General features: G+C 34.0%; 1 protein-coding gene across 1 annotated transcript; it reads right to left on the reverse strand.

The window, feature by feature from the left end:
- Positions 1–3,620: 3,620 nt before the first annotated feature.
- Positions 3,621–11,317, reverse strand: LOC141677285 (uncharacterized). The gene is made up of 10 exons (XM_074483142.1): positions 11,037–11,317; positions 10,219–10,355; positions 9,979–10,116; positions 9,375–9,485; positions 8,662–8,943; positions 7,357–7,556; positions 6,629–6,896; positions 6,169–6,279; positions 4,989–5,180; positions 3,621–4,131 (listed from the first exon to the last, which is right to left on the reverse strand). Exons 1-10 carry the CDS (start codon positions 11,242–11,244, stop codon positions 3,790–3,792), a joined length of 1,989 nt encoding a protein of 662 aa, XP_074339243.1. The 5' UTR covers positions 11,245–11,317; the 3' UTR covers positions 3,621–3,789.
- Between the last annotated feature and the right edge of the window lie 1,778 nt (positions 11,318–13,095).

Genomic DNA, 13,095 nt, shown 5'->3' on the forward strand with positions numbered 1-13,095 from the left:
GGTTTATCACATTTCGTCCATAGATCAAGTAGCTGACTTGCTCACCAAGCCCTTGCCTAAGGCTGCTTTTCTTCGTCAGTTCAGTAAGCTTGGCATTGTTGACATCTTGCCGCGCTTGAGGGGGGATAACAAGACTACCGTGTCTTGACACTTCTGACGACTATTTAAGATAATAATCTTGTTGTATACTTATTTGTTGTAATTTGTTACTTTGTTAGAATTACTGATAAGCTTGTCAAGAGATAAGGATAACTACACTACTATTTAGGAGATCATTCGGATCTTGTACCTATTGATATTCATGTAATCAATCAAGTGAATAGTTAAGTGATTGGTTCAATCGACATTGTTTACTTTATTTTTCTTATGATTGAGTTAAGTAAAGTGGTTAGTTTAGTTAGTTAGTTGTTGGCCGTTTTGAGAGTCTCTTGTGCATAAATGCTCTCTTCTCTCTCCTTCTTTCTTTTCAAATTTCCAGCACTCTTGCTTTCAAAAATCAAGATATGTTCTTGATTTTCTTCTGATTTGTTGCTTACCCAGCAATGTTCGAAGCCTTTGCTTCATATTTACTTTGTTTCTTGAAATTTTTCTCACTTTTTACTCTTTTCTTAGCCTTTTTTGAATAGTTTAAACCTGTTCTTGAAGTTTTGGTCACGAGCCATGGAAATTTCTTTGTGGTTCAGGCCATGTTCGCAGATTAAAGCTTTGTTCTTAGCTTCTTTGCTGGGTTTATTGGTTCATTTTCTCCATGGTTGGATTGATTCTTCAAGTTCAGATTTGCTTTTCAAACTCATTTTCATTTTTTTCCATTTATGGTAACCCGCCCAACTGAACTTTTTCAAAATTCAAATTCCTTCCTTTTTTGGATCCCGCCCATTAAAATTTCAAATTTCATTTCCCCCTCTCCTTTCAAATCTTCCCCCTTTCCCCCTCTCATCTTTTCCAGCCTGGCTCCTAGTTGTTTTCCTGCTGCCTTCAAGCTATTAACATGCTTAATTTCATTATTTTGCTTATAATTCATTGGAGAAAAGCCTTAACAATTATTCGTTGGGTTTGTTTTGTTTCGTTGGGATGCCTCATTCTCGGTCGCTGGACAGATTTTCTGTGCTTGTAACCCCCTGACCTCTTTGCTTACTTCAAGTCACCCCGATTAGAACCTCTTGGAGGCATGGAAGAGTGCTTGAATGCTTAGTACTGCTGTACCACTAGGCTTTAACCTGGAGGACTTGTTCTTTGCTGATTGTGCTAAGGCGACTACAAAGCTTGGGGTTCATATTATAAGGCAGCGTTAACATCACTCTTACAGTTTGGGTTTGCTTACTTCAACAAAGCCTGTCGGATCCTGTGTAAATACAAGCTTGAGCAACTTGATTTATAAGGAAGGGCTGGTGATGCTGTTTGTGGAGCTCTCGCACTGGGCTGTTTGTTGTGTTGGGCTGCTCAAACATCTATTCTTCTTGGTTCTTGGATTCCCACCCCTTACAGTCGTCATGCTACACTTAGTTCAAGCCTTGTCACCTTGTTTAAGTTGGCATTGATTGTGTGGGTTGATGTTGCACGTACTGGACAACCTCAACTACATGGACTTGGCTGATTTTTTGTTAATCTCTGTTGGGTTTCATGGAAGAGTGCTTGGATGTTTAGTATATGTTAAACAACTGGATTTAGCTTGTGTCACTTTGTTCACATGATTTTGGTTGCAGATTGGATGGTTGCCATGTTCCCCCACAAGATCAGTTTGGCTTCTCGTAATTTGGCATCTTAGTAGTTTTTTTTATTGCGATTGTTATTCTATTGATGTTAGCAAGGATGAGCTGCACACTAGGGAGATGCCTAGTCTATGTCAAACTGCATGTTGTTCGTGTCTAGCTCATTTTGGTTAATCGTAATTGTGGTTGGTTTTGGATGGCTTTCAGTGGTTCTTTTACTCTTAGTGGGCTTGGGTTGGCTGCATCTTAGTTGGCTCCTATTTGTTCTTGTCACGGCATTTTGGGTCGCAATAAAAAGTGCTTGTATGCTTAGTAGTTGATGAATCATTGTGCTTAGACTTGAATGGGAGTTTTCAAGCTAATTATGCTTAGCTTAACTCAAGTTTGGGGCTCTAGCTATACGGCATTTTATGCTTAACACCTAATCTGGTTGGTTAGGTTTATACTCTGCATTCTCGGACAAATTAGTTCAAGTTTGAGCACCTTGTTTGAGTTGTACAAAGCGTAAAGGGTTGATACCTATACTGGACAACCATGTCATGAGCACTATTGGTCAGTTTGTTCTATGCTTAGCCGGTCCTCATTGAAGAGTGCTTGTATGCTTAGTAGGTGTTGATTTCTGGGCCTTAGACGCAGACTGGTTGGTTTGGTTATTTCATGGTTGCAGATTGGTTGGGTGCTAGTTCCCTCTCTAAGGGAAAGTTAGTTCTATCTGAAGTTTAGCTCCTGTTAATGTTGGTCTTGTTGATTCGATTGTTCTTGATCCTTGTTGTGTGTTACATTTGAAACTAGCGGGGATGAGCCATCATGCTAAGAAGATGCCTTAGCCTTTGTTAATCTGTTAGCTCCATGTTAACTCAGAGTGTTGCCCAACATGGATGCATCTTGGAAAACTAGTATGCTAAGGAGATGTCTTGGCCTTGTTTAATTGCTAGTTTGTCTTCAAGTCACTTGGCTGAGAGGTTTGGCAGGGGCGCCATCTAGTTTGTTTCTTCATTGTTGTATTATATTTAGGTTCCTTCATCCCCGCGTGAGACTAATTACTTTCATTTCATAGATAGTTCCCTTGGTTCGCCAAGGTGCAGAGGGAGAATCCCTCAAAATTCATGTAATCCAAAATTATTTTATATATATACAACAAACTTAGCCAAAAAAAATGGTTAGTTTAGATGTTTTTAGTTCTCTAGGAAGTGCTTCCGTAAATATTCTAAATTTGTAACTGTACATTTCATTTTAATCCGAAATTTCATGTTTGGTATTAAGAAAAGTCCACGATTACAAATTTTAATATTTCACAAAACTAGTCTAAGGCTCTGTTTGGGATTGCTGTTAAAAATTGTTGTGCTGTTAGAAAAAAGTGCTGCTGAAAAAAGTGTTGTAAAAATTAGATAACTATTTGGTAATTTTTTTGATATGTACATGTTTTGATGCAAAAAATTAAAAATAATAATGTTTTTGGTAAGGTTTGATGGTGAAATCGACATCTGTTTCCCGCAAAAGTTGAAAAACAATTTTTTCTAAAAATATGGTGGGCTTACTTTCTCTAACAGCAGCTTTTATGCCAAAAACACTTTTCCGAAGAGAAACTTTAAATTTTACTAAACAATTTTTTAACTGTTTTTTAGCGAAAAACGGTTGTTGCGGCCAGTAACAACAATACCAAACACACCCTAACTCATCTATAATGGATTTTGTTTACTAATTTAAACATACTTAAAAAATACATTTTGATTTGTGAATGCATATGTAATTTTTCAGGACAAATTTTGAAATTCCTATCATTTCTCATTTTTTTAAATTGTGTTTAAGAAATTCTCTTAATTTTTACATTTCTCATTTAAAAACCATGCTATGAGAGTGAATAAATTAATTAATCCAAATTTGTCTAGCTGCTACTTACTCATCAGTCCGTGTTTATGTATAATTATATTAATCAATTTTCCTTCTATATTGTGCAAGTCTATGTTCTTCCTGTATTTACTAATGACAGACTATACTATTCATTGCATACACAACATAATAACTACTTTGATCATATTCTAATGCTGGGGATTGACTTACTGAAAAGATTACAACAATTTTACTCCTGGACCTCCATGAAACAAACTTTGCTCGGGGAACAAGCTTTCAATGTACTGTATATTGAACTACGAAACTCATATGAGTTATTAGATGAGGGAGTGATGTCAATCCACTCCTTGTCCACCATGCAGATGTGTGCGTTTCGTTTTTCGATGGCCTGAAGATGGAGTTTATCAAGATCCTTCGTCAACTTTTTTACAAAATCCGTTGAGAAGATCATGTGAAAATTTTCCTCACTTTTGTCTGTATTCTTAAAATACTTAATTCCGATATGTGCTCCGCGTGAATGAACTAGGTCAACTAACTGACCTTCGCTGTATCTCTGATTAGCAGCGCATACCTACAGATAAGAATGAGTGATGGCAAAAGATAAGATTTCAAGACTCTACAGGATATCAGACTTCTTTTTGTTTCCATGCATAAATTAAAGAGAAATTGAATGAAGATAAACCAATTTAACAACTGATGCACATATCAGCATTTGCTAAAGAGTGTTTTTTTTGTTATTTTCTAATGTTTGTCGGATTCCACTTTTAGCTCCTCAAGCACATGATGTTAGGTTCTAATCAAGCAACTTTTACCAACACATTACAAGACATCAGATTACATGTCCTTAGGTTTTTTTTGTGTTTCTTTTTGTGAATCTCACACACACCAATTTCCCACTACATAGGCTTGGATTCTCAACCACTTGGAGATTTGGACTCTCGGCTTCCGTAAACAAGTTTGATCCACTTGGCTAAAGTCAAGGAGTTGTTCGGTTTCAGATATAAATCAGATGGTTTTACAGTTATGATAGTAAATCTGGTTGTACTTGGTATAATGTAACATTTCACCGTTTGTGTAGATGATAACTTCTTCACTTGTTACAAATTATCAAATCAACATAACTAATTAATTATACAATGAACTAATATTGGATCATTAATACTTATACAAGTATTTTCTTACACAGTTTTTAATTACCAAGGTTTTATTCTACAGATAACAGAATAGATAATTATATGACCTCAAATTGAAATTCAAAATAATATTGCCACAACCTACACCTCAATTAGTATGCTTTTATAGATAATGATGAAGAGGAAAGAATAAGTATTTTACCTTTCAAAAAACTAAAAATAAGACTTCAACAGAATGATCATTTCTTAATGGATATCTGACATAAAAGTAATTTCCAGAAGCAAAGTGCCTAACCTCGATATACTCTACACCCATGTCGGAAAGATTCTCTAAAATATCCTCTGATGAAAGTGAGCTAATAAACCCTCCTGATCCAACTGGTACTTGCAGTATCTCCCATGGCGTCTGCATTAAAATCTTATGCTTGTCAAGTTCATCTGCAGACTTACTAACCACGGGTAGCTTCTCTTCTTCCAAGAACCAGACCTAAAAGATTTAAGCAGGAAATTTAGACGTAAGAATTACATCATAACAAATCTAAGAAGCAAATTTTCAGAGATATTCATAGGGAGCTTGATAAACCAAACTGAAGAAAACATACACATTCTGTCCTGAAAGAAAGAAGCCTTATCCCTAGTCTAAGACGCAGATAATTTATTAGGATATTCTTAATGGTATCATTTTGGTTTTGACTTTTTCAAATAGTATCATTGCTTCTTTTTTACTTAGATGTGGTACCCTTGTATTTTATGTTTTGGTGTATATCATGCCATTGCGTTAGTCAAACGTTATTATACAAGTAAATGACTTAATTACCCAGTTCAATTTTAAAAAAATGTTTTTTCAACCGTAACAATCTATTACATATAGAATAATAGAAACATATTTCAACAAAAAAATTTAACAAAAATAAATTCCAGAAAATATGTTTATGGATTTTCTCTATGGTACCATTGTACTATCGACTTTTGTGACCAATACCACTAATTTTTTGACTTCTACTTGTGGTGCCCTTATATTTTAACGTTTCACTAACATTTGGATAACGAAATGGTAAAATAGACGTGAAACCAAAAATACAAAGGTACTACTAGCAAGTCAAAAAGAAGGAATGGTACCATTTGGAAAAGTCAACCAAAAGGGTATCGTAAGGAATATCCCTAATTTATGTTCATGAACTCCCCCCCCCCCAAACCTTTAGAAAAATATGCTAGTAATTTAGAACTATGTTGAAACTTATGAAAGATATTTAAACAGTTTGGAGGTTGTGAGAATTTCTGCATAAAGGCATAAAAGACAAAAAAAATAAAAAACCAGAGTGATGGTCTCACATTACTATTATGTAAATCTACATCTGCACTAGCTTAAGATTGACTCCAAATGATGTCGCATAGGGAAAATGTTCAATTACCTAAAAGGTGGCAGGTAAAGCAATGTAAAAGTCCAGAGGAAGAATTCAAAATGTATCACTAACCTTCTTGTCATCAAACCCGAAGTGATCATTTTCAGAGAACATGGTTTGAAGAGTACCCATTACATTAGCAGGGGAAACAAAGATCAGTGGCACGGATTTAAGGTCTTTTATCTGCATTCACGAAGAGTTCTGTCAAAACAATTTCACATAACAAAGGAAATCATTTATCATTTATTTGACTAATGCGTATATATGTATGCTCAATTTTGTGTCCACTAAATTATATGAAAATTGAAACCCAAGCAAATTCAAGCGATAAAGTTTTGTTGTGTGCAGGCCTTAAGCAATTGTTGATTGATTTTATTCTCCTAGATATGGTATATGAGCAGAAAAAAAAGTTGCAGTCTTCAATTCAAATAGGAACACGGGCCCGAATACCTAGTGATGTATTTCATTGTCAGTTGGCATTATAGTTGAATGGAACTTGTGCAATTCAATGTAGATACATTACAATCTTTACCAATTTATGATCTTCAGAAAGTAGCGAATGAAGAAACATGCATGGAGAGTCCGCTGTACTTGAAGTAGTAACTATTTCGGGGTCAAATTCACTTCCCAGATTTCCAGTATCATCCATGACTACAACAATAGCAACTTCACCATTTTCTAGCAACTTGGAACTTGTTTTGACCTTCTCTTCTTTTCCAATTAAAACTTCCCCAGATCCATTTAAGATAAACCTCATTTGATCAATCGAATTGGCCTCAATATACTCCCTCAAATCCCATCTGAAAGGAAATCATGCATATTATAATTGTCAATGCATATATGAGAGATGTGGAAGTGAGCACATAGGGTTTTGATAATCTTATGTAATTCACAAAACAGATATGTGCTTCACCATGTTCATATAGGAGAAAAATACGAGAAATACATACTACCAATCTAAAGAGGCCAATAACAAGCCAGGAAGCAGGCACAATACCCCAGTAAAATGGCATTTAACAATTCATAGCCCAGAAGAAGAATCTATCTTAGTATTGCAGTGTGCACATTTAAGCAAGCTAGGGAACAACCGGACAAAATATATTCAAATAATTCAATTCACGAAAACAAAAAATTTAGTGGAAGAGAAACGAGAAGACCACATTGATGTCATTTCCCTGAAAAATAGTCGATTTCCTCAGTGATTCCTGCTTCATTTGAATTGTAAAATTGCAGTATAAATCCCTTTGTAATAAATTATACCTCTTTGAGGATGTTTCGATATTCTGTAATGCCAGACGAAGTAATTTATAATTAACATTTACAATCTGATTTGCAAGCAAGGCCCCCTCGGATTTCCCCCCACGTCTAAACCCATTAAAAACATGCTGCTGCTCCAAGTCACTCAACTTCTTCTTTGCAGCTACTACTCGTTTCTGAAATTTCTTCCTCTCTTTCCATTCCTAAAATGCACAAAGGCCTTTAAATAAGATCACACTTTATCCAAAAGATAGATAATAAACCGTTAATAATGAGACATAACTAGCAAAGTTGCAACACTGCATTCCAAGGATCAGGATGCAACAAAACCTTAAAATAAATCCACAAAGTTATTCATATTTATCAGATATCGCACAAAACTTATTTCTAAATCAAAATGCAAATAAAAGAGCTAAATGTAGAAGCACATGCAACTCAGTGCTTTGCTGTCTTGTTTATAACAGCAATAAAATTTGACAATGAACATATGTATACTTATGTAGGACTTCTCCACTGCGATCTATTTTTCAGAAAACAGTAATAAATTAATAATGACAACACTTCTAAGCAGATTACAGCATAATTCGCAAAGTTAAGACACACTTAAGGATGTCCAAATTTTTCCCAGAAGGTATTTTATTGTGGCTGTTGCCTCGGAAGATTAAAGCTTTTTTGTTTTCACTTGATCAATGCCGCACAAACAGGAGCTACTGTACTGTGCTTTCCCTAATATCCTACGGGTGTATGTATACAGCTCTTTTGTATTGTATTATGAATGTGAATAGACAGGGGACGGAGTGAAAGGATATATAGAAAGAAGCTACAGAAAACATGGAAATCAAACGTGTAAATTAAAGACTAGACAACTCTAAGCTTTAGCTAGTTAAGACAGAAATTGGAAAGTGGAGTTGTGTTATTTTCTGGAAAGGGATTTTCAAAGATTTAAAAAGTCCACAGATCAGATTGTAAAAGGTATCTAACTGCCAAACATGCATCACTCTGCTAACAAAGTTGATCCACTTGTACATTAGTAATGTGGAAAATGAACAGGTACCAGAGATTTTGAGAAATATTACTAATATTAACTATAATAGAATTAAGTACTATATTTAACACAGCCAAAGAAAGGTCACAAAATTTTCTCCTCATGATTTACATAGAAACCTGATAAGAGCAAAGATGCTTCTTATGATTCCATAAGGAAGTCGAAGACCTTTAAATCTTGGTATTGATATGCAGAAAAAAGTGAGATTATGCAAGATATATATTCGACAAGTTAGTCATAAAGATTAAAAGAGTATGCCTTACAAGTTGGCGCCTTTCTTTCTTTGATCTTTCATCAGAGCGTACATTTAACTCAAGAAGCCCTTTTGGAGGTGTAATCAACATTTCTCTTTTGTTCATATCAACTGTGGGAACAATTGCCTCAACAAATGGAACCCACACAAGTGGAGCAGAAGAACGCATCTCTGTTTCAGGTTTTCCAGCTCCATCAGAGAGTTTGGGAAATGTATTAAGCCTAACTTGTAAAAGGTCTCCAGCTCCACTGTCAAAAACATTAACAACAGTTCCCACATTTTCACCAGTTTCCTATTGACAATATAAGAAGAATAAGAATCTTGAAGAATCAACTAATGGCTTCTAATCACAAGTCATAACAGACGAGCCCAGAACTCCCCGTGTATGATGCCAAATTAACTGTGCACAAATGTTATTCGATGTTTGAAGTAAGGTGCCGATTCTTGTTTATAGTCATATCTACTGTATGTATGTATGTATGTAGGTAGGTAGGTATGTGTGTGTGAGTGTGTGAGTGTGTGTGTGTGTGTGTATAAACATAGACAAACATCTTATAATCCTTCACTATTACGTAGGATCTGTCCAGAGATGGACTTCAAATCAAAATTCCTTTATACATAGCTTCTTTAAAAAAAGCTTCATGTTAGGATACATGCATCATAGATAACTTGAATACATTCACTTATAATGCCAAATTACTGATTTAGAACAGAAATACAGACCTTAAGTATAACTGTCATGCCAACGAGATCACGAGTGTAAAACTCGCCTTCTTCCAAGTATGGTTTCTCTTCTTCTGTAACAAGTACAGTTGACCCAACAAGTTGCTGAGCCTGGGAGTATACTGGATAAGAAAATGTAATAATCTAACGTATTTACAATAAAATAACATTTGTGCAGAAGATTACTTTAGGTTAGACAACATATTTTATTAGTAGGATGTAATTAAAAAGGTTCCTGACATACAAGTTTGGCAAGGATCATTCAAAGCTTGTCTAAGCTCAGTTTATTAATATGGAAAACTATTGAAACCAATAATATCTGAAATCAGAGAAAAAGGTCATCTACTAATCCAAAAGCTACCTATTCAAATCCAATCCCAGTTCAACCTTACAGTGACAAGGGAAGATGCTAGTCTTATTACCCACTTTACCTTCTTTTGTTTTGTGTATGTATAATGTAGGGGGCGTAGATACAGGCCAACAATATTCAAGCAAATCATAAAATTTATATCATTTATTCGTAATAGAAAGGTGACCTAATTAACCAATATATTCATATAGTACTGCAAGAATGTAAAAAAGAACACATCTTGCAAACAAGAACCTGCTCTACTGTGTCAACTTCATTTAGTTTAAGTATCCAACTCTTCTGTCCTTTATGCCCTCCCCTTCCCTCCACCAAAGTAACTTCTTGAATGGTCTCTCTTCCGGAAATTTGTTGCCTCAACCATCTTTTTCCCGGCTAAAAAGCACATAAGTCTTAACTTTAACATGGGCTCTCAGGCAAGAAAAGAAAACAGACAATGATATAATGCAGAGCTTAGAGCTATTTAAGGACATTCACCGTGGAAAATCGCAATTCTGGAAAACCGGTGCTTGGATTCACCCGCACCTCTCCTTGAAGCCCGTGAACACTAGATATGTACCCAACTTCAATGAAGCCTGATTCAGTCTGACTGGTTTCTGCAATATCGTGTGTAGCTAAAACGAACACAACAAAAACAAAAATAAAAAATATATGTATATCAATCCACCAGTTATCCATAGTAATAAAAGAAAATTAGATAAACTCTCCGTACTAACAGAACATAACAAACAAATAAAGCTCTACCAAACTATGTAGTTCCCAAATTCTAACATGTATGATAATGCAGACGTCTTTGAATAGCTATATCAAAGTATACAAATAGTTGTGTATCTCATTTATTCAACCGACGATATAATTTACAAACAACTCCTCCAGAAGCTGCAAACAAAAAAATTTAGTCTCAAGTATCCTTTCTGCCTTTAGCAATAGCAAAGCTAAATTAACGAAGTTTCATCGAAAGCCTGATAGCCTAATCGCAAACCTCCTTCACCCGTTCCCCCTCCCTAAACATATGTAGCATAATCCCAAAAGAACAAACTCAATAAACATGTGTAATTACAATAGAAAATAAACAAGAACATATAATTTCAAATACCCCTCAAACAAAATTCCCCATCTTCAAAAAATCTAAATTTAAATTTAATACAATACACTCAGGTTCATAACTTTTTGAAGTAAACCAGCTAATTAACAATCAAGAACACAGACCCATGTCAAGAAAATCAAAATGAACCAAACCCATAACAAGAAACTTCAAATTAATCAAAAAGATTAAAACTTTAACAAGAAATTACCAGAATTATGCAGAGAAGATGGTCTACAAGTACCATTTTGTGAATAATTCAAGGGTACTTGACCAAGCCATGAGAAAATATTACACCCCAATCTAAAATGTGTATGTGGTTTGGGAACTATAAATTGTTTGAAATTACAGAATAAAATTGAAGAAGAATGTGTAGAAGGAACAAAATTTGAAGAACAGATAAGATTAGGGGTCTGCATTTCTTAAGAGTGACAGGAGGAGCTTAATGCATTCTTTGAGAACTGAGCAATCTATCCTGTACTAAAATCCGTTTATTTTGATTTTGATTAACCTTTATTATCCCTTTTGTTAATCGTTAATGTTGATCAGAAAAAAGAATATTAAATATTTTTTAAATAAACAGACCAGAAGTGTAAAGTTTAATATTACATTATATATTTTTATTTTAGTATTTGCAAGTATAACCAAAATCATGATTTAAATCATATTTAATGACATTTGAAAATTAAAAAATATTTAAAATATTATTAAAAATATGAAACCTAAAACCTATTATTGATATATTAAATTAAAAAAATATCCAAAAATAACCATTTTTTTATCAAAGCCAAAATAACCATTTTAAAGAGTATGTATGTCTAATATACTTTTAATATATATCGCATCTTACAAGTAACTCTTTTATCCGGCATATATGTCTTTTCATAAGAGGTGTATCATAAAAAAATCCACAATATTCGTGGTTAATTTTAGTCTTTAGAAAAAATACATTCATTCTCTCCAGAGAGCCTTTATTTTTCTCTCCTTTCTTTTCCTAAGAACGTGAGAGTTTTGGTATGGCAAAAGTTGAGGAGTTAAACGAGAGGTGAGAGTTTTGGTATGGCAAAAGTTGAGGAGTTAAACGAGAGGTTGGCTGACATGGGAATTGAAGATGAGGAAAACACATAACTCATCTTTGATGAGGAAGCGGAGGATGTAACGAACAAGTTTGAGTGTTGTCTTGTGGGTCGTTTTTTAACAAGAAGAACCTGAATATTAGGAGTATGAAGTCAAAGGTTGCAGATATATGGCGTCCAGCAAGAGGAATAAGTATCAAGGATCTAAAGCCAGGTATTTTTTCTATTTCAGTTTTATCATGAAGATGATATGGATTGGGTTTTCAATAATAAGTATCAAGGATCTAAAGCCAGGTATTTTTTCTATTTCAGTTTTATCATGAAGATGATATGGATTGGGTTTTCAATGGAGGGCTTTGGTCTTTTGATAATGTTATGCTTGTCCTCAGTAAGATTGAACTGGTGAATAGGGGTGAGAAGAAAAAACCGAAACCGAAAAAATAACCAAAAAAACCGATAAACCAAACCGAAAAAAACCAAACCGCTAAAAACCCCGAAGAAAACCAAACCGACAAAAACCGAATTAGGGGTGCGGTTTCGGTTCCGGTTTTCAATCAAAACCTAACCGAAATTAACTGCACCACTATATTATATATATATATAGTATTATGTATATATACATGTATATATTATCATAACCCGGTTCTAATATTTTATTAATTAAATATTTACTTGACATTAGTATGATAAGATACCATAAATATTTACCTAACATTAGTATAATTGTATAGTATAATAGCATAAATTAATTAAGATTAATATGTAAATACTCTTAAATCATAATTTTTTTAATATGTATATAATCAATTTTATCATATGTTTTGATATATACTTTTTTTTCATTGTTGTAAACATATATTTTTATCATATTTCGAATCTATTATTTAAGATAATATGAATTATACATTCAAAAAATAACTTTATGAAAGATATCAATTTTATTTAACGAATTCTAAAGTGATAAATTTTTGGTGATTAATGTAATATTATCATTTAACTTGATGTTTTTTTTATCCAACACATTACCAATAAAAAATCGTACAAATAAAAAATGTATAAAAAACCGAATAAAAACCGAAACTGATGAATGGTTAACCGAAACCAAAAAACCATTTTAAATGGTTTGGTGGTGGTTAATAGCAATTAACCGAGCCGAACTACATGTATTGGTTTGACTACGGTTAATACTAAAAA

Source organism: Apium graveolens, chromosome 8, assembly GCF_009905375.1.
Source record: "Apium graveolens cultivar Ventura chromosome 8, ASM990537v1, whole genome shotgun sequence".
NCBI lineage: Eukaryota > Viridiplantae > Streptophyta > Magnoliopsida > Apiales > Apiaceae > Apium > Apium graveolens.